Source organism: Cyprinodon variegatus, unplaced genomic scaffold (assembly GCF_000732505.1).
Source record: "Cyprinodon variegatus isolate N-32 unplaced genomic scaffold, C_variegatus-1.0 Scaffold291, whole genome shotgun sequence".
NCBI classification, from domain to species: domain Eukaryota; kingdom Metazoa; phylum Chordata; class Actinopteri; order Cyprinodontiformes; family Cyprinodontidae; genus Cyprinodon; species Cyprinodon variegatus.
Window position 1 is genome coordinate 2,391 of NW_015150744.1, and position 21,589 is coordinate 23,979.

At 42.2% G+C, this 21,589-nt stretch overlaps 2 protein-coding genes across 4 annotated transcripts; both read left to right on the forward strand.

Moving 5' to 3' along the window:
- The first annotated feature begins 252 nt into the window (after positions 1-252).
- Positions 253-3,151, forward strand: LOC107090340 (deoxycytidine kinase-like). The gene is made up of 8 exons (XM_015383663.1): positions 253-413; positions 529-650; positions 1,724-1,807; positions 2,257-2,366; positions 2,454-2,601; positions 2,745-2,860; positions 2,933-3,032; positions 3,106-3,151. Exons 1-8 carry the CDS (start codon positions 341-343, stop codon positions 3,130-3,132), a joined length of 780 nt encoding a protein of 259 aa, XP_015239149.1. The 5' UTR covers positions 253-340; the 3' UTR covers positions 3,133-3,151.
- Positions 3,152-7,223: 4,072 nt separating this feature from the next.
- On the forward strand, positions 7,224-18,250 carry LOC107090338 (solute carrier family 22 member 6-like). Of its 3 annotated transcripts, none has more exons than XM_015383661.1 (16): positions 7,224-7,734; positions 7,971-8,054; positions 8,142-8,309; positions 8,399-8,472; positions 8,546-8,675; positions 10,081-10,184; positions 10,255-10,409; positions 11,492-11,660; positions 11,757-11,880; positions 11,952-12,067; positions 12,189-12,243; positions 12,347-12,506; positions 12,928-13,036; positions 13,108-13,186; positions 14,005-14,132; positions 17,882-18,250. In XM_015383661.1, the coding sequence occupies exons 2-16, from the start codon at positions 8,028-8,030 to the stop codon at positions 17,988-17,990; spliced, it is 1,707 nt and encodes a 568-aa protein (XP_015239147.1). In that variant the 5' UTR covers positions 7,224-7,734; positions 7,971-8,027; the 3' UTR covers positions 17,991-18,250. The 3 variants fall into 3 exon arrangements, with proteins under 3 accessions (XP_015239147.1, XP_015239146.1, XP_015239145.1); XM_015383660.1 differs by having other exon boundaries at positions 7,998-8,054; positions 17,879-18,250; XM_015383659.1 differs by having other exon boundaries at positions 7,226-7,734; positions 17,879-18,250.
- Positions 18,251-21,589: the final 3,339 nt, after the last annotated feature.

The following is a 21,589-nucleotide window of genomic DNA, read 5'->3' on the forward strand; positions in this document are numbered from 1 at the left end:
CTCCACAGTCAGAACTGAAAGGTTCCAATAGGTTTTATTAATTAAATTCTTTATAAGAATGTTTTCCTCTGAGTGAAAATGAAAACTTTATTGGATCAGATGAACAACTCAAAAATCTCCATAGTTCCGGGAGGCGGTAGTGCGACGTTTCTATGGTTACCGGGGCACACGTAAGCTGCAGCCTGCGAATTGAGACGCAGCTGTAGACTCTAGAAGCCCGGCCCCGGAAGTAGAGCTTGTTGAGCGCGGCATTTAAGCTGAGAAGCGGCTCGCGGGTTTTTACTATCCCAGCGCGCGCAGAGAAGCAGCCGAACCTTTGTCCTGCTGGTTCCGACCCAACATGGCCACCCCTCCTAAGCGGCTCCGTGGTTCTTCACGCAGACACCGGAAGGTCTCCATCGAGGGGAACATCGGTAAGAAAATTAGAACCATGGAGTCCAGGAGGAACCAGAACTCGGGGAGCTTGCAGAGGGCGGGCTGACGGTCCGGTACCGGTTCGGGGGGCTAACCTGTTACTGTTCTGTTCAGCTGCAGGGAAATCTACCTTCGTCCGCCTGCTGCAGGCCTCCTCCTGCTCCTCGGACTGGGAGGTGATCCCAGAACCGATCGGGAAATGGTGCAACGTCCAGAACAGTGAGGACATCTACCAGGTGAGAATGAGGAGGGTCCAGACCCGCTTAGGCCTGCATGGAGGTTCTGTTCTGCTCTAGCTTTGTTACCATTTAAAGCTGCTGAATTGATGGGTTTTTTTTTTCCATCAACCCTTTGAATCAGGAAAAATAAATGAAATATTTAAAGATTAAATCATTTTATTTGTTTGTTTCCTAATTTTAACTTGCATTAAAAGACAAAATAATTTGCTTAACTCAAACTTTCACCTACATCCTGATATATGAATAGTTTTAGACTCAATCATTTGGACCATTTTTTTGTGAATGTGACGTCGGCAGCACAATGGATCTTGGGACATGGAGGCTAAAGGCAACATTAAATATATCTAGAGTCAATAATCTAGAATGATTGTCAGATGACGGAGGGAAATTAATCTGACCAGGAGGAAGAGGATGGCAGCTGGGCCTTCTTTACATCCAGAAGTTAAACCACGCCTCCTGAGAGCGACAAGGTGCGGAGATGAAGGAATAGGAAGGAAGGAAAAATAGAACAGGAATAGTTTGGATTGTTTTCTCAAAACCGTGTGGTAACAGACTGCCTGCTGGAGAACAGAAGACTGAATAGAAGAGAAGAGAAGGAGGAGCCATTCCAGGTCCTCCATGTTTTCCATGTGTCACGGCGTGCTGCTCTGACCAATAGGATCGTTTGAAAGGTGTGAAACCTACCTGCCCTCTGGACCAGCTCTGCTTTTTACTAGTCTTTAAGTTTAATTAAACTGAACTCTAGAAATAAAGTAAATAGAATAAATGAGAACAGATATCAATCATGTTGATGGATGTCAGGTAGTGCAATAGTGCACATATAAACGTGAAAACCAGCAGCAGCACTACTGTTCAACACGCTGTAGAATGGATTGAAATATTTTTTTTTAAACGGATGGGTCTGAAGAGTCAGAAAGCAAGGAGGACTCCACTTGGCCAGGGGAGCGGAGGATGTGTGTTCTCCCTGGTCTGTACCAACACGGTCTATCAATGTCTGTGATGATTATGTTCCACCTGTTTCTTTGGTCAGTGAATGCACCACGGCTGATTGACTGTCTCTCTGTCTCCAGGAGCTGAGTTCCTCGCAGAAGAGTGGAGGGAACCTCCTGCAGATGTTGTACGACAAACCGAGCCGCTGGGCATACACCTTCCAGGTATCTATGGCTGACTCCGCCCCCTCTGGCCATTTTCTCTCTCCCTGGCCTGTCTCTCTCCCTTTCCCTGACCCGTCTCTCTCTCACCCAGTGATTGGCTGGTTTAGGACACAGTTTAAATAATTAACTGTTTATTTTTGGTCAGGCAAAGATGATAATTTGGCTCACCAGGAGAAATAAAATAAGGGAAATGTTGAACTGATGTTCAGAGGCCTGGTGGCTTACTGTCTGCCTATTATAGGATGTCGTCCAACTTGAATGGGTTTGTTTCTATTTGGGGAGGTGGAGATGTTTTAGGTCAGTTTTTGAGGGGGTGGACTTTGTGTCTTTTTTTTTTTTTCTTTTGGGATGTACCTACATATGAGTATATGTAAGTAATTTGGTTGTGTTTATTATAAATGAAACATTGGACCAACAAAGGGAGTCTATTGTCTGTTTCTCTCTCTCAGAGCTACGCCTGCCTCAGCAGAGTTCGTTCTCAGCTTCAGTCTCCGTCAGCTAAACTACTCCAGGCAGAAAACCCGGTTCAGTTCTACGAGCGATCCGTTTACTCAGACAGGTAAGCTGGAATCAGAACATGGAATGTGTGGCAGTAGTTCTGCCAGGTCCTGGATTGGGTCTGAGGTTCGATTCTGTTGCCTGTCAGGTTGGTGTTTGCATCCAGCCTGTTTGAGAGTGGCGACCTGCTGGAGACGGAGTGGAGCGTCTACCAGGACTGGCACAGCTGGCTGCTGAAGCAGTTCGAGGCCGACATCGCACTGGACGGCATCATCTACCTCAGAGCCCCCCCAAAGGTAGCCACGCCCCCTTCTCCAACCATGAGTTCCACTTAGAGCCCAGGTTCCCCTCTGCCTGCAGTTAGAACAGCAACAAAAAGTCTCCCTGATTCTCAGAGCTGGCTGACCTCTGACCTCAGCTCTGTGTTGATGTTTTGCAGCGCTGCATGCAGCGGCTGCTGCACCGCGGCCGCGAGGAGGAGCAGGGCGTTCCTCTGGAGTACCTGGAGCAGCTTCACCTCAAACACGAGGCGTGGCTCTACCACAGGAACCTCAGGTGAGACAGACGCTTGGGTGATGATGACGGCGCCACCTTCAGCATGCCACTCACTCATGTCTCTGTCTTCAGGATGGACTTTGAGTACCTCCAAGACCTTCCTGTCTTGGTTCTGGATGTGGATAAAGACTTCCAGAACGATCCGATCAAGCAGGAGGACATCCTAGAAAAGGTGAGCTTCTCCCTAAGGCTCCTGCACCATTTCTTCTTCTTGAACTGTTTTAATGACATGTTTTAACTTGCAGGTCAAAGACTTCCTCACCCTGTTGTGAAGCTCTTCCAATCAGAGCGTCAGCATCCAGGCTCCTGATTGGTCAGCAGCTCTGGGTTTTTTGTAAAGTTTAATTTTTTTATTTTTTTTATTTGGAGAGAAAAAAAAGTCCTGTGTGTGTGTGTATAGACAATGGTGTGATCTTTTTTTTTTTTTTCTACATGCCAGCTCCTTCGGGTTTCTTCTGCTCTTAACTGCACGAAACGTTCGAGCAGAACGAGTCGTGATGTTTTCAGGGTCACAGCTAGCTTCTGTAAATAAATGAAATCTGACCCAAACTGTGAGCTGACTCTTATTTGTTCTGGTTCTATTGAACCCACAACAGGACCCTCTCTTTGCTGGTTTATAAACGAGAATAGGCAGCTGTTGTATCTATGGCAACAGTGACTCGCCATGTGCATGGCTGTAGCTCTATGGTGCAGGGTAATGTAAAATCAAACATGCCCCTTACTTAAAACAAATGTGTATATGGTCTTTTCATATACCTAACAACTGAGTGTCTCCATGGCGACGGGGTCAAACCGCTCCTCCGATAAAGGGGAACTCTGTTGCCTTAACCACTGCAGCGGAAAGTGGGACAGTATATGACCCAGGTTTAAATTTTCACTCATGCCATGTTAAAGATCCACAGACTCTGCTAAGTCATCATGAATGGGTCAGACTCACCGAGGCCATTCAGAACCAACACCTGTTTCAGCAGGACCAGCCCCATTTAAACCCAATCGGAATCATGATCCATTCTACACCTGATAAGCCCTGAGAGTGGAACCCAGGCGGAACATCCATGGAAGTTCTGATTTATGGCTGCAGCTGGACATCCTGTCTAAAATTCAGATTCTATCTGGCCTGGAAGGTCGTTGAGAACGGCTGAAAGAATAGATTCTGAGTTGATACTTTAGTCTCAGCCTTGGAGGGAAACGGGAGCGCCATCATCCTGTGGAACTTGCTAAGGTGGTTATTCTGAGAAGGCCCCCCCTCCTGGTATCACTGGGATAAGACACCCATACAGAACTAGTTAGCGCACCTGTCCGCAGGCTACCCCCACTGATCTCTATTCACTTCATTGCTGATAACCTGAAAAATGTGAAGCCACTGGCTGCCATCTTGATACTCTCCCCTCCCACTGAGATGTGCAATAATTATGCCTGTATGTGTAGCATTTGGCTGCAAAAACAAGCAGTTTGCCGGGTGTGGGAAGACATCTCTCAGGTTATTTTTACATTCAGTGGATGTAGAAACCAAGAAAATTCATATGTACACTAATGTATCCTGTTTATGTAGCGTAACATTGGTCTGGCTATCTCAGGCCGACTTAAAGGCATTGCCTGAGTTCACCATTGACGTGTCTTATGTTAGAAAATAGAAAGTAGAATAAATAGAAAATAATTCACTGTGAAATGTCAATGCTGTAATTCTTAAGTGGGTAATGCTCTCATTTTTTATCGTTTCTCGTTTGAAAAAGCCATGTGACAAAACATATTGTAAATATTTTTAAAAGGTAATGCACAGACACAACAAAAGTATATGGCAATATGCAGTTTGCAAATAGGAAAATACTATAGCATTAACAGACATGTACTTGTAATTCAGTCTTGATGTGAAATCTAGGAATTATCTATAATATGTATTCCAAAAAAGTAAAAAAAAAAAACAATCAACTGGACTTTGAAGTTGATTGAAGTTAAAGAGTTTGAAGACAATTCGCTTTTTCAATTCAAAATGTCAGGAATAGCGTTGAGTTTAAAGCTTTATACAGTAGCCCAACAACGCCTTGTTTTTGCTTAGAAAACATGCAAATTAAAATGGACGAACGGGTCCACCCCTTTGTAATGGGGTCGTTTGGCTTCTTTGCTAATTTGCAATACCCAATACCTGTCTGTGTCTCTGAAAGGGGGTCGTTAAATGGAATAAGAGCAACCTCCTCGGGAAAAGACTGCAGTACATCTACACCCACTGCTCCCTATTTATTCACTGGATTGCTGATTTCCCATTGGTAGTTCAGGGTTGAAGTGAAGCCACCGGCCACCATATTGGTACTCCCTAGTTAGACCAGTCACAGTGTAAACAATATGTACGTGACAGCATAGATGATTTTCTCATTTTCAGGGGGACTTAGGACTTTTAAAATAAAATTAAATTCATCACCTTGACACACTCTCCGTTTCATAGCATAAGTAGATTAATTTAGAAAAATAGGAACATCACATTGCATAGTCAGTATGAAGTTAATGAAGTCTATAAATCATGTAATATAACATATTATACAAATCCCTCACAACAAAATAAATGTGCTAATGAAGCACAATAATACAGATGTACCAAAAGTGCTAAATTGATGAGGTACATGTAATATATATATATTGATGACATTTTTTGTGGTAATTCCATATTACATGTAATTTTAATATTTCACATCAAGTCTGAATTACAAGTACAAGTCTGTTAAGGCTACAGTATTTTCCTATTTGCAAATTGTGCATAAATGATGCCATATATTTTTATGCTCTGTCTATATATTAGCCTGTTTGAGTTGCTTTTTTTCCCGCCAGAATATAACATGCATTATATTTCAGCACATTACTTTTACAAATGAAATTTACAACAAACACTATAAAAACAACAGCATTATCCACTTAATAATTACTATATTTCCATTTACCAGTAAATTACTTTCTATTTACTCTACTTTCTATTTTCTAACATTAGACACAATGTCGATGGCGAACTCAGTCAATGTCTTGGAGCTGGTCTGAGATAGCCAGACTAATGCTATACTACACTATAGGATACATCACCGTATATATGGATTTACTTGAGTACATTCACTGACTGTGAAATTACCTGTGAAACGTCTTTTCAGAGCTGGCAAACTGCTAGATTTTGCAGCCAAATGCTACACACATAGCTATATGGCGTGTCTCTGTGGGAATGGGGATTACCAATATAGCGGCCGGTGGCTTAACTTTTTTTCGGCTATCAGGAATCCAGTGAATGAATAGAGATCAGTGATCTGATATGGTAGCTCACCTGTCTACAGGTTACCTGCCGGTCTTACCCGTTAGCTCACCTGTCTACAGGTTACCTGCCCATTTCACGTATTAGCTCACCTGTCTACAGGTTACCTGCCCATTTCACGTATTAGTTCACCTGTCTGCAGGTTACCTGCCCGTCTTACCCGTTAGCTCACCTATCTACAGGTTACCTGCCCATTTCACGTATTAGCTCACCTGTCTACAGGTTACCTGCCCATTTCACATATTAGCTCACCTGTCTACAGGTTACCTGCCCATTTCACATATTAGTTCACCTGTCTGCAGGTTACCTTCACATCTCACCCGTTAGCTCACCTGTCTACAGGTTACCTGCCCGTCTTACCTGTTAGCTCATCTGTCTACAGGTTACCTGCCCATCTTACCCGTAAGCACACCTGTCTACAGGTTACCTGCCCATTTCACGTATTAGTTCCCCTGTCTGCAGGTTACCTGTGTCTCACCCGTTAGCTCACCTGTCTGCAGGTTACCTGCCTGTCTTACCCGTTAGCTCACCTGTCTACAGGTTACCTGCCCATTTCACGTATTAGTTCCCCTGTCTGCAGGTTACCTGTGTCTCACCCGTTAGATCACCTGTCTGCAGGTTACCTGTGTCTCACCCGTTAGCTCACCTTGTCTACAGGTTACCTGCCCGTCTCACCCGTTAGCTCACCTGTCTACAGGTTACCTGCCTGTCTTACCCGTTAGCTCACCTGTCTACAGGTTACCTGCCCATTTCACGTATTAGTTTACCTGTCTGCAGGTTACCTGCCCGTCTCACCCGTTAGATCACCTGTCTGCAGGTAACCTGCCCCTCTAACCTGTTAGCTCACCTGTTTACAGGTTACCTGCCCGTCTCACCCATTAGCTCAGCTGTCTGCAGGTTACCTGTGTCTCACCCGTTACATCACCTGTCTGCAGGTTACCTGCACGTCTCACCCGTTAGCTCATCTGTCTACAGGTTACCTGCCTATTTCACATATTACCTCACCTGTCTGCAGGTAAGCAGTTTTAAAAGCAATGTCTGAGGAGCACCAGCTCTAGGTGACCCTTCAGCAGCTTCCTACAGTACTTGTACCTGACCTGCCACGTCCTCATTGGCTGAGGGTTCTCTGCTTGTCTTATCACCATGTTACATGAGCTCTAAGGTCCAGCTGTCTGAGACCAGCTGAGATGTTTATTGTCTGAGACTCTGTCGGATGAACATGTCCACAGAAGAGCTCAGTGAGGAGCAAAGTCAGGAAAACAAACATATTTGACACTTGGAGGGCTTGGAGAAGGAGGTCAGGGACACTAGGACAGGACAGGCTGGAACTCGTACAGTCTCTGACACAATATTGAGGCGCTTTCAGGTTTTCTGCCCAGATCAGCACAGAGTAAAGCAGGTTGTATTTGATGGAAGATTAACTTTCAGGAGACTCATTGAGCTGGAGAAGATCAGGAACAGGATAGCTTCTGGTTTTCTCCTTTCAATCATTAATGTTCAACAGGCTTTCCTCTGCTGCTCTTCACACCCCTAAACTCCCTCCGTCCTCTCTGTCCGGTCTGTCCAGTTGCCCGGCAGCCTTCAGACTGTAAGTACAGCCAGAAAATCCTCTTTTCTCTTGTTTTCTGTAATCCTTCAGGAATTCTCAGCAGTCTGAGCTCCAATATTTCAGGTTATAGCTGAGCCCAGCAACTGCAGAAAGGTTCCTCCTTGAGGGGGACAAAGGGGTTAATGTGGGTCAGGTTGGGCAGTGTGGGGGTCTTTGGAGGCAGAGGGATGCATTCTTGATGCTGAGTTTTGATTTGATGTCTTGCTATGATGGAGCTGAAACTAAGGTCCTGAACTCTCCAGAACACTCTGGTCCTTCCTCTTCTCACTGAGATGGGGTTCACAGACCTGCTAGAAGAGGTGAGTCAGCCTTCTTTCTCTGCAGTAATCGTGGGACCAATCCAGGTGTGTAAAATAGAGTTGCTGTTGTCTGCTTGCCATGGCAAGGTGGGCGGTTTTGGCAGGTACCAGTGGATCCATGTCACCCTAATCAGTTTACCCGGTCTGATGATGGCGAGTCAGAACCTACTGAACAACTTTGTCTCAGGGGTCCCAACCCATCACTGCAATCCTGTCACCAATCAGAGCCTGGACGACCTGGCGTTCTCCTTCCAGGTAACCTAACCTGGACTGTGAGGCTACCTGAGAGCAGATGCTGCACTGTGATTGGCAGTCCAATAATGGGCCCTAATTGGCTGTTTCAGGTGGACAAGCAGCAGCTGCTGAAAGTCTTTATTCCTCCAGATCCTTCAGGAAATAGACTTGACCGCTGCAGGAGGTAACAAGTTCTTTCTTTGTGCTTCTTGATTGTGACAAAGACACTTCTGAGATCACCTCCTGTGTTACCTCAGGTATGTGGAGCCTCAGTGGCATCTGTTGCACCTGAACGGCTCTTTGAATGTCAGCCAGCTGCAGACTGAAGGATGTGTGGACGGATGGAGCTTCGACCAATCAGAGTTTTCTGCAACCACCGTCTCCGAGGTAACATCAGATCAGTGGGAGAAGACGTGTGAATATTTGGTCTGCGACATGAAGAGGAGATTTGAGGGTGTGATCCAAGGGTGTAACTTGGTAAAGAAAGTTAGTGGGGACACTCAAGTGGTGGCTGATGGACCTAAAGTTACTCGACCTGAACACTGATAAGGTTTTTGTATTTTCCCAAAACAACCTCAAACATATATTTATTGAATCCTTTCCTGAGTAACAGATGAGTACCACAATGCACTGATATTTATATTCATAGATAGATAGAGAGATGCCTTTTAGTGCAATATATTTGTATATAGGGCCCAAAAACATCTATGTATAAAAAATTTAAGAATAACAGCCGATTGCGATGCAAAAATCGATATATCATGCATCTCTACAATGTACAATTTAAACTCCATCCATCCAGAAAAATATGGATATGTTGCATCTTTTCTTGTAAACTTTCTGGTAAACTTGGAGATATTTTATTGCATGTTTCATATCCCAGTAAATCTGTTTCACCTTTAATCTGCAGCTCTCGTTATTTCTCTATATGCTCTGTTTAAAAAGATTTTTGAACCTCTTTACTAATATAATACTAGAAACAAAATTTAATGATATATAGAAGCTCTGCAGTCTGATTCTGTCTGTAAAATAAGAAAACGTGTTAATTTTAACCTGGTCCTCTGAGAAGCCAAGCTTTTTTAACTAGTAAAGAAGAACATTTAAACTATGTTTTCCAAAGCTTCTTGCATTATAATACTAACTTGTATAGTAATATAATATATAAAACAGTCTTGAGCCTTTTTTAGCTGGAACAACTCTGTATGTCCAACGAACAGATTTTTCAGTGGCATCTCTAATTTATTTAACAGACCCATCTGCTAACTTTTAATTAAACATCTATCCAAGTAGCTGCTGGTTAATGCTGCTGTGTGTCTCTCCTCCTCCATGTAGCTATTATGTGCGCAGCGAATGCAGATAATATTATGTCTCAAAGCAACAGATCCGATGATGTTACACCGAGAGTCAGGACACGGGAGCAGCAAGAGAGAGGAAAAAAAACACAGACTCAAAACGTTCTAAACACAGAGAGCTGCACCCAACATCTGTTACATTTGGCTAAAGTAGATGAGTAGAAAGGGGAAAAAAGCTGAAATTATTGGTGGGGACTGTCCCACAGGCGTAACTTTCTGAAGGAAAGTTACGCCTGTGCTTCGGTCCATACCTTCAGTCCATACCTGCTTCCTGACGGCACACGGTGTTTCTCTAGCTAAAACCTGATAGTCCCATTTCTGATTAATCTGTTCAAATTCTACTTTCTGGACTGAATGTTGCAAATGTTGCTTCATGCTTAAGACCTGCTTAGGATGTTACCACTCAACACACCTCCTCTTTCTCCTCCCGACTCTCTTAGTGGGACCTGGTCTGTTCAATGCGTCCCCTCAAACAGATGATCCAGACCATCTATATGGGTGGAGTTTTAGCAGGAGCCATCATTTATGGTGGCCTATCTGACAGGTAAGACTCACCTGGTCAAACCTTTATATCAGTTGAAGGTACCTGAAAGCTCAAACTCCCTGTCTCTCAGGTTTGGAAGGAAGACTGTCCTTATATGGTCCTATCTACAGCTGGCGGTGCTGGGTTGTAGCGCTGCCCTTTCTCCTTCGTACACAGCCTACTGTATCTTCAGGGCCCTGAGCGGGATGGCGGTGTCTGGAATCATCCTCAATGGAGTCTCCCTCAGTAAACATTTAATGTTTTTACACATCTCGAATTTCGGGTCCCAGCTGTACCGCACCTTTGAAACCAGAACCTATGCAGAACTTTCATCTGTGAATCTTTTTCTTTTTTCCCTCCAGTTTTTATTGCCATTACACTGTCACAAGAGCAACGAAATGAACTCTCTGCATTTAACCCATCCCCTTGGGGGGTTTGGGGTGGGCAGTGTGGTATTAAGGCTGATTTATACTCACAAACAGGGTTGTCTGCAGTGAATGCAAATGTGCCCCCGTCCCTTCCGCAGACACTTTGCTGTATCGCTTCGAAATTGCAGGTGGTCGCAGACAGGAGGTATCTGAATGGTCAAATCTACATCCGCCCTACACAGTGCATATTTCCTGTTTGGTACCTTACCGGCTTGTTTTGTTTGTATGACCGCCATTGCAGAAAATGACTCGTGAACTCGGCTGTATCTAGACAGCTAGTTCGAGATTGTCCCTCTGGCGTTGTGGCATGGAATAACATAGCGCAGACCACGCTTCCATATTGGGCATAAATCAAAAATATCTGCAACAAGCTCACTGTGACAAACTGCTGCAGGAGGATAACCTGCCCTTTAAGGGTCTTTAATTAGGGACCCACAGTGGCAGTCTGTGGGAGTGGGGCTCGAACTCAGAACCTCAGGATTCCAATCTCCTAACTACTAGGACGCCACTCCCCCAAATCTTGTGTCTAGAACTTTACATTTTGTTGTGTCACTTTAAAGGCAGCACAGCAAAACAAAGCAGAGTGAGAACTCTTGTCTACCACCATACCTGCTAGTCAGCACCATTCAGGTCCGTTATTCAGCTAAAATAACAGTGGCCAATAGATATGTGGGTCAGAACTTCATCACTGACCTTCAGCCAACCTCTGGATCCTCCATTATAATGGATCAGTGATAATATCGTATCTGTTCTGGTTCCTTTTTAAAATGTAAATTATCGTTAGGAAAGTTGGACTTTTCTGTTGCATAAAATGATAAAAAATCATCCTTTATTTGTTTTCTCTCTCACGTTGATGCTGTTTACATGTAAAGCTCTCACTGTCTTACTCTGTGTCCTCAGAGGTGGAGTGGATCCCTACCAAAACGAGGACAGTAGTGGGAACGCTCACCTCCTTCTTCTTCACCTTTGGTCAGATGATCTTGGCAGGCCTTGCCTATTGGCTGAGAGACTGGAGGAAGCTACAGGTGGTCGTTTGTGCTCCTCAGTTCTTGTTTTTTGCCTACAGCTGGTCAGTGCAACCTCAGAACCTTCTCTGATGGGTCAGGAGTTTTGTCGTTCTCTTTCGATTAGTTAGAGGATTCATGATTTCTCTCTGACTGGTCAGGTGGTATGCAGAGTCAGCTCGTTGGTTGGTGCTAAACCGTCAGTCTGAGAAGGCCTTAAAGAGTCTCCACAGAGTTGCTCGGATCAATCAGAAACCAGAGATCATCAACAAACTGACCCTGGAGGTAACTTCACAGTACATGAATAGATGTTGTCTGACCAATCACAGTCTGACTTTGGTACCATGTGACTGCAGGTTCTGAAGTCTCACATGAGCAAAGAGATTGAATCAAGTCGGGCATCGTTTACAGCCGTTGATCTGCTGAAAACCAGGCGGATAAGACGCATCTCCATCTGTCTGGTCGCTGTCTGGTCAGAACATTACCTCTTTTACTTGTGTCCTGTCTTCAGGAAGTGATGTAATTTCTGTTGGGGTTAGGGATCTTTACCTGTGTAGGTGCTGACCCTTACTGGTGCTGACCCCTGTCTGCAGGTTCTCCACCAGTTTTGCATATTATGGTTTGGCAATGGACCTGCAGAAGTTTGGGGTGAGTTCTCTGGTTACCTGTCTATCCTCTGACTGAACCGAGTTCTGGCATCCAGTAGTGTCCTGTAATGATCTGTGTTCTGATTGGCTGTGGGTCATTCCAGGTGAGTATTTACCTGATGCAGATCATCTTTGGAGCTGTGGATATCCCTGCCAAATTCATGGCTCTGGGCCTGCTCAGTTACCTGGGGCGACGGGTGTCTCAAGTGTTGTGTCTCTTCCTGTCGGCCGTCATCATCTTCGCCAACATCTTTGTCCCTACAGGTATTGACTTTCTGGTTCAGGTGTTATCTTAAATCCGGCCCCTCTTCAGAGTCTCACCCTGATCCGAGATCACATCTCTAAACCACATTTTTTATTAAATTCTATTTGCAATCTAGGTTTCCCCAGTGAGTCTGATGCTGTGTTGCATGTTTCTAATTCTGACCCATTTTAGATCCAAGGTCTGAAAATGACTCATCTTGAATCTCTAATCCTTATTTTCCTTATTTAAATTCTGTGTTAAATTCTGACATGATCCTGATGATCTCTGACCATATTGTTCTGATTCTGACCCAGGCCTTTTCTGGTCCTATTTGTGATCTGACCCCGGTCTTGGTTCTGACAGTGATTCATTGAGTGATGTGATTTTGATTTGAGTCAAAGACAATTTTATCCTGATCCAGTCTGGTTCTAAAATCTGTAGAGATGCAGACCCTAAGAACCACCTTGGCTTGTCTGGGTAAAGCCTTCACTTCGGCCTCCTTCACCACCGTCTACCTTTACACTGGAGAGCTTTATCCCACCGTCATCAGGTGAGTCCAGTCGGGCTTAGTTCTGTAGAGATGATCAGAACATACTGTATAAAGGGGTGTTGTATTTTCAGGCAGACGGGAATGGGCTTTGTCTCCATGATGGCGAGGATTGGCAGCATGGCGGCCCCAGCAGTCCTGATCCTGGACGAGGTAATCTGGTACAAACAGAATCAGAAAAAAAAGTGTTCAGTGTGGATTTTGTGATGAATTGATGAAGAGTAGCGACTCCTGCAGGACTTTCAGTAATAATGCAGCACTACTTTAACTACTTATTTGACAGTCCAGTTCAGTCTACAGAATTCAATGGGTTAACTTTTTCTGCAGTTATATTGGGTTCAGTTCAGTTCACAGGTTTTTACAGGTCTGATTCATGAAGAGGTGCATCTGGTCCAACTCAGTCCAAAGAGTTCACCAGGTCAGATTCCTCAGAGGTTACATTAAGTCCAATGTAGTCCAACAGATCTGATTTGTCTGAAGTCATTTCAGCTTTAATTCAGCTTGCAAGATTCAACAAGTCTAAGGCAGTGATATCAGGTCCAACTAAATCCACAGGAATCAAGCAGTCCAAGTAATTTTAACAGTGTCAACAGGTCTAGCCATCAGCTGCTACATAAAGGCGAGTTCAGTCCACAGAGTTCAACAGGTCCAATTTGTCTGGTGTCCCTTTAGGTCCAATCAGTCATCAGTAGGATGATTATCTTGGGAAGTTAATTGTATCTAATTAATTCAAGCATTAATCAACTAAAAGGTTCAGTTAATTAAGTGAGTGGGTTTGGAAATCTATCCTGTCATAATAATATCAACAACACTCTCTTTATGGAGTAAAGTCCAATTTAACTTTTCTGCTAAGCTCTTCAATGATTCATTTATTTTGGACTAATGAACTCCCTGTATATATGATCATTATCACATCATCTACATAGTAACTTATCCAAAAATGTTGTTGACTGAATAAATGATTTCCCCAGGTTTTTCCTGCACTACCCAGTATAATCTATGGGGGCGCTGCAGTGCTGGCTAGTGGCTTTGCCTGCTTCCTGCCAGAGACACTCAACAAGCCGCTGCCTGATACCATTGAAGATGTGGAGGAAAACAGGTGAGTTGCTGACCCAAAGCATTGAGTTGCTCCTCAGGTATTTTTTGCTGTAATCCAATGGTGGCTGGATGGATGGGAGATGCAGGAAAATTCTGGGAACTACTGGACTAGGGCAACTATTCAGGATCTTTGAAGGAGAGGACTACTTTCTGTTTCTAGAGAAAGTTGATAAGTTTGAGGCATATACTGTACAGTAGTAGCCATTCAAAATTTTCCCACTTTCCTTGAAGGGCCCTTGGCTGGTCCCCTACAATTCCTTTTCAAACATAAATATTTCTACTAAAATATTCTTTCTGTCATGATTTGTGGACATTAAGGTCTAAAGAGAAGCGTCATCTTCTGGTCAGACCCTGTAATTCAATGAAAGAGGGGAGTCAGAGCAAAAAAATATGCAAGAGGGGCCCACTCCAGTAGCTGGAAGTTGGAGGGGATTTTGCTGGGAGTTGAAGGGAGGTGGGCTACCATTCAGCTGGCTTTTGACTGGGAAGGGCTATTTTGAATGGCTGCAACTGTATGATGCTGATTGGTTAAAGAGACAAAGCTAGGAGGGTCTTCATTACACAGATTGACAACCATGGGCTGGGTCTGAATGTCCGCTCTAATCACTATTTAGAGCACTATATTGGTCACGCCTTTTTAAATGAGTGAACATCTTGGGGATGAACTCAATCTAGTGGACTCAAAATTTCCAACAATGCACCTTGAAGTGGTCACTAACCAAGCAGATATATCCCGGAATGCTTCGCAAGTGCTCTCCTCATAAAGCATCATGAGATACGTTGTGACAGCGCCCTGCTGTCGGGTAGCAACATCAGATAACAAAGATGGTGCATGCAAGCGCCAAGGCGGAGTTATGTGACCAACGAGGAGCCAAAAGTTGTAATCATCTGTACAGTTAACAGTTAACTGAGTTCACTATAAAGTCCACAATATATTCCCGCCTTTATATAGTGATTGAGGGATCTAGTGGTTAGGGCAGACGTTCAGACAAAGACATAAATATCCATAATAAAGGCTAAATGTTTCGTCTGCCCTGCTGGAGGTCAAGGGGAACACCAGGCGGGCATCTTGTAACAGGCAGCTCCATCACTGGTAACATTATATTAACAATAACTTAATCTATTTTTTACCATTTAAAAAAAATTTATAAATGTCAGAGGTGTAGTCACTGCACATATTTTGATAATTAGAACCATGACCTTATATAATATATGCAACCACAAGATACTTTTGTTAAATCATTACATAGGCTATTAAAACTCAGTGTACAGAATGACAATAATGGGCCAGGACTTTAACGTATTCATTAGTTGGAAACATTTTAACATGTTGGAAATATTAATGCACTTAACTGCATTTTCTTTTTCACATATTAAAATCCCAAACGGGAACCTTTGTACTTGCTTTTTCTTGTACACCCTTAAATCTGTATTGGGCAGGGTCAGGGGTCACAGTTAGGCTGTAGAACTAAACTGAAATCAATGGAAAGGACCCAAAAAGATGGAGAGACAAGTTTGTGTGTGTGTATTTTATGGCTGTTAACAATTAATCACATCCAGATTAAAAGCTTTTGTTTCCAAACTAAATGAGTGTAATGTTATTAATCATTATTAATATATAAATACACATCAATGCATGTGTAATAAATGATATTTGCCTGGATATCATACTACTATAAATCTAAAGTATAAAGACTCAATGTATAGATGAATGATGTATATTGTACACATACATATAATGTAAACACAAACTTTCATTTTCAATGCAAACAACATTCTACAGCCCTAAATATTCACCCACACACTTGTCTTGCTATATGTAATAAGGATCATGTGTTGACTCCCATTGTTTTTCAGGCCTCTAAAGATAAGCCTAACCATTACCAGTGTATACCTCACCCTAACCCAACTGACCCCTTAACCCTAAAGCTAACCATTAGCAGAATATCTTGTGAGGAAAGCTAAATGTCCTCACTCCAAAGGTTAAAAGCTGAAACTGGTCCGCACTCTCATTCTAAAATAGGAGTACATACACCGTGTGTATATATCATGATTAATAATAAAATATTTGTGGTTTCTACTTTGATAACGTGCATAAACTATACAACTATACTGAATGATTAAGTTTAAGAAAAAAGAAAATTTGTAAATGTTAACATTTGTATGAAACTGAACTGTTTTTCAAGATTTTAACAAGATCAGAGAAGCTGTTTACGGGCTGATCACTCACCTTACATTAGGGACCACATAGTTTGCCACAAAGGTTTCCTGGGAAAAGATGGCCACTGCTGATAATAGAAATACCATCATAAAACATCTAGCCTTTATTATGGGTTTCTATGCTGAGACAAACAGCGGGAGAGACTGAGCATTGGAGGAGAATCACATGGGTTCAATGAATATGTTCCTAAACTGGAAGCATCCACACTATCTTCCTCTGAGGTCAGGAAACGAGTGAATGAACTTTTAATATTCTATTATTGAATTGTTGGAATTAAAGGTTTAGTGGAGGATGTTATTTTTCCGGGTTGATCATCAACATAAATGGTCTTCCTAATTGCCAATCATTCTGGTGATATGTTTACTAAAGGCCGTCCTATGTGCTCGTCCCCATTTTCACTCACCGGTGGTGAGTCTGACATGGTGGAAAAATTGCAAATCTCCTTTTGGCAAGAAAGCTTGTATGAGCGATGCAAACAGCAACTTTTAAACAGAGCGTGCACGAGGAGAAATGAGCTTGTGCTCTCGCACTCGTTTAATATATGTTCCCTATTATTTTTATTCTCAAGAACTCTCCACTATACCTGTAAATAACACTAAAATCATCCAGATTCATCAAACTTTTAGATCAGGAAATTAACTCCTTACTTTGCCTGATTACTATTAGTCTGATAGGTCGGGTACTTTTCAGTAATCAGTGTTGGCAAGTAACAGATTACATCTACTTGATTCATGTACTTAAGTACTATTTTACTATTTTTGAGTATCTTTACTTGATTTTTTTCAGGTAAAGATACTTTTTCAAGGAAAGATTTTGGGGGACGACAACTTATAACTTTCACTCCACAACATTTCAAAATCATATTGTACTTTCTACTCCACTGTATTTCTACTTGTCTTACTTGTTCCTTTTGGCTCATTGCTGTTTTTCTTTGTAAAAATGCAATGTCAACATGGCGGACAGCAGCCCTTAGGACTGAATCTAGACATCACTGCTTTAGAGTTTTGCATGACATTCCTCAAATGTCAAAAAAATCAGGGCAGATATTTATAGTTAATACATTTTATTAAGGGATTGAGTGCGGTTTGTGTGTGGTATTAAATGAAATCATAAACCTGTATTCTATAGTAAAAGGTTTCACCTTTATGTGCCATTTTTATGCTGAAGTTCTTTACCAGTGTTGTAGAATTTGCAGCAGAGCTTCTATGCATTAATCCATCAGGTGGTTTCTGAAAGTTAAAGTTATTTCAATTACTCTGAAAATTATACAGAAATATACTGATATTAGAACATTTCATTTGCATCTTTGAATACTGAAGTGCTTTTTAATGTTTGCACTTTTTAATACTTAGTATTAGAATTTTCAAAAATTGTACTAGATTTGTCTATGAGTATCAACACTTTTACTCAAGTACTACAGTTGAGTACTTCGTCCACCACTGTCGGTAATTGTTTGCTACACTGAGGTAGTTTGTCAAAGTAAGGTTTCCAACAACACTGACCAGTATTTTCAATTACTCTGCCAGTAGCTCCCACCTGGACGACGGTGTGGCTCTGAAAGAGGGCGTGGCCACGGAGGACGGCGTGTCTTTAAAAGGAATAAAAGAAAAAGAAGGTACTGGCCTCAATGCTCTCTAACCAATCAGAGGATTCGACATCAGAGTCAGCACCAAAGACAGCTGAACATCAACCAATCAGACAGTTTGACAATTTGAACCTTACAATCCAATCTGTAATCAATGAACAGGTGATGGATTACAGATTAATCTGAAGAATACGAGCTAAAATAATGAATCATGTTTAATGTCTAGACTTAAAAGATTAATAAACTGAATGTGACAAACTGATTGTTGATCATCAATTACTGGTTGAAACTATTGTCAGCCTTTTAATAAAGCTGTTAATGACCTGTGTGAGTGATTTCTTCTTTTGTGGTTCTCAGACCATGTGTGCTGTCTGAAGATGGGGCAGTTAGCATGGTCGCTAATCCTGCATTAAAAATGAGTTAAAACTTCGAACACAATGGAAGATTTTCTCCGTCCATGATGATGTTCCTCAGATCAGGAACACCCTGCAGCACTGTGTGCCTCTGCAGACGTAAGCAGAAACAAAAACAGAATGTGGCCTGCAAAGGGGGGAACTTTTCAAGCAAGATGCACCAGAACACAGAATTGTCCACAATACTTTATTAAACAAATTCATAAAAATAAAAAACATTTCTTTAAAACATTTCTTTTAAAGAAATGTTTTACTCAGTCTCTGGAAAGAAAAGGGCTCATTGGAAATAAGGGCAATTTAACTTATTCCAAAAACATAAATGAACAAAACATGCAATGCAAAAGGAAACAAAGTAGTAATTTCAATAATAAGCAAAGGGTAAAAGGAAATAAAACAAGTACTTCAAACAATGGAACAAATTGTCACTGTCCAATATCATATGCCTTTCAATGGGGCCAGAGGAGTTATGCCCCGCTCGCTCAGCCTGTCCAAGCAGCAACTGGTTTTGTTGAGAGCTGCCCAAACACACCGTCAAAACAAGACAGCAGAGCGTTCAAAGCGCTGCAGCTCCAAGGCAACCCCAGGAGTGGAAACACAGCCTATCCAGCGAGAAGGCGGACTAGCAGGTGAGGACTAGATGGAAGCCGCTCGCCACAACAACCTCTCGCTGCAGCCGCCAACACCAGCACAGCAATGCTGCAGAAACACACAGCAGGCATAGCACCAAAGGCCAACCCCAATCCCAGCCACAGATGGTACTTACGTTTTTAGATGAGTGGATCAAGCACACCAGCAACTTAGGCAGCCGACATGTAGGGGAAACAAAGACTCATGCACCTCGCAGAGGCCTGCTCCGCTATGAAGCCATCTGCACCTCCCGCCAATCAACGGCTTGCTACTTGCTACACCTGGTGCACAGAGTGGGGAGGGTGGAACACTTTCCCACAACAAGAACACTTGTTGCATTGAAGCACTTGAGCGTCATTTAGATTGACCTCTGCTGGAGAAGTGCGCAGCTGCAGTCTGGTTTAGAACAGAGGGACGGGGTGCCCTCATTCATCAATGAATGATGTGCATCCCTGCTGATAGAGTCGGTGACTCCTCGGTGAAACAGTTTCATCTCGGGTAAAGACTATAGGATGAAATCTCCTTTGTTGAAAAATCTATTTTGCATTTATCTCTGCTGTTTTTATACCAAGTTTATTCTGAAGGTCTGCTTGCACACTCACAGTACTTTTTCAGGATATCGTGGTAACCCGCTAGGGGTCCTCAATGTTTTCCAGGCCATGGACCCCCTAATTATATATATTGTATGAAATTGTGTTATATAGCCACTCTATTACAGATGGAGTAATGTAAGGAAAGTAATTTCTCCCTGGGCAGAGATGGCAAAAGTACTCACTTTCCGTACTTGAGTAAAAGTACAGATACTTGTGTTAAAAAATACTCTGGTAAAAGTGGAAGTACTGATTAAACTTCTTTACTCAAGTAAAAGTAACAAAGTACAGGCTTGTAAATTTACTTAAAGTATAAAAGTAAAAGTAGAAACCACTTTTTTCATGCCGTTGCCTACATTTTAAATGGATGTCTGCCAATAGGACTAGATCTCCGTTGTGTTCATTTTCAATCATCTCGTCGTCCATGCTACTATGCTAACGCCACCGCCACCAAGCTGCAATGATTTGCCGCCAATGAATACCGCCGAATCTGTCGATTCATCTTGTAGTGGTGCGTCAAATGCAACGTAGATTCCCATCCAATTAGATTGAATTTGGTATTGATGACGTGAAAAATAATAACGGTAACTCCATTGAAATGATTCCAAACTCAAGTAACGAGCCAATTTTTAAAAATGTAAGGAGTAGAAAGTACAGATATTTGTGTAAAAATGTAAGGAGTAGAAGTAAAAAGTGGCCATAAAAATAAGTAGTAAAGTAAAGTAAAAATATCAGAAAAATCTACTTGAGTACAGTAACGAAGTATTTGTACTTCGTTACTTCCCATCTCTGTCCCTGGGATTATTAAAGTATTTCTGATTCTGATTCCTGGTTGATGGGACAGGTGTTGTAAATGAAACGGTGCCCCAGGTGAAAGAGCTCCTGTGTGTCGCTGAATGTGTGCATTGATGACGGAAAGACATCTTCTGCCTCCATTGATCTGTTTACTACAGTGTGTTGAATTCATGATAATGTGGATTTAAAGACATTTCAATTAGTGGAAAAAACTGCAGGGAGGAATATATATATAAAAAAAACTTTCGCGACCCCCATGCAGTACCTCAGTGGACCCCCTAGGGGTCATGGACCCCCTGTTGGAGACCTCTGCGCTAGACAATGGGCCAGTGGCAGCGGGAGTGGGACTCTGAAAAGAGTGGGAGGAAGTATGACAGTGTGCAGAGGACTAATAAAGGTTGAGACATCCATTTGGGGCAGAAGCAGGTCAGCTTTACAAGATTAATTGATTGATATCTTAGATTACCCTGATTTTGTTTCTGATGATGGATTCATTTTGTTTTTTGACTTCTATAAGGCTTTTGACTCTTTAGAATAAGGTTTTATATTTCGAAGTGTAGAAGAGTTTGGATTTGGAAAGCTCTTTATGTAAACAACAAAAGCTCTATCAAATGAATGAATGGCTCCTCCTAGATTTAACATTTGCAGAGGAATCAGACAGGGGTGCTCTGTCCCTCCCCTACCTGTTTCTTCTGGTAGCTCAACTTCTAGCTGATCATATTGAAACCAGTCCTCTGAAATGTTTAACTGCCGCTGGAAAAGAACTGGCTGTTGACTCTGCCCTGTTCTTAAAGGACAAAAATCTAATTTCTCTAGTGATCCAAGTAATGAATAATTTCTAAAAAGGCTTCTGGTTTGCATTTGAATCTTCAAAATGTGAGATTATTTAAAGATTGCAGAGACATCAATTAAAGGCATTACAGTTAAAAATGAGGATGTTTATTTAGATAAAACCATAAAAAAGAACTAAAATATCAAAGGTTATTACATTTTGATTCTCTAATCTAAAAGGTAAAAAAAAGATGTAAGCATTGCTTATTAAGGGACCTCTGGCTCGTATTTTAGCAAGGCTGAAGGTTAACTTATGCGGCTCAGGATTTAGATTTGGACAAAAATGCTGAAAAAGAAAATGAGAAATTGCTCTTTAACTTTGTTTGGAAGAGTGGGACCCATTACATTCGAAAATCTATTTTAATTAACTCATATGAAAATCAAGGGGCTTAACTT

What these genes read in the sequence shown, in the direction of transcription:
- LOC107090340 (XM_015383663.1), top strand. Translation starts at nt 341, where the DNA reads ATGGCCACCCCTCCTAAGCGGCTCCGTGGTTCTTCACGCAGACACCGG. An exon ending in CGATCCGTTTACTCAGACAG is followed by an intron (nt 2,367 to 2,453) that starts GTAAGCTGGAAT and finishes GTTGCCTGTCAG; the next exon opens with GTTGGTGTTTGCATCCAGCC. An exon ending in CTCTACCACAGGAACCTCAG is followed by an intron (nt 2,861 to 2,932) that starts GTGAGACAGACG and finishes CTCTGTCTTCAG; the next exon opens with GATGGACTTTGAGTACCTCC.
- LOC107090338 (XM_015383660.1), top strand. Translation starts at nt 8,028, where the DNA reads ATGGGGTTCACAGACCTGCTAGAAGAG. An exon ending in ACCTGGCGTTCTCCTTCCAG is followed by an intron (nt 8,310 to 8,398) that starts GTAACCTAACCT and finishes TGGCTGTTTCAG; the next exon opens with GTGGACAAGCAGCAGCTGCT. An exon ending in CCTCAATGGAGTCTCCCTCA is followed by an intron (nt 10,410 to 11,491) that starts GTAAACATTTAA and finishes CTGTGTCCTCAG; the next exon opens with AGGTGGAGTGGATCCCTACC.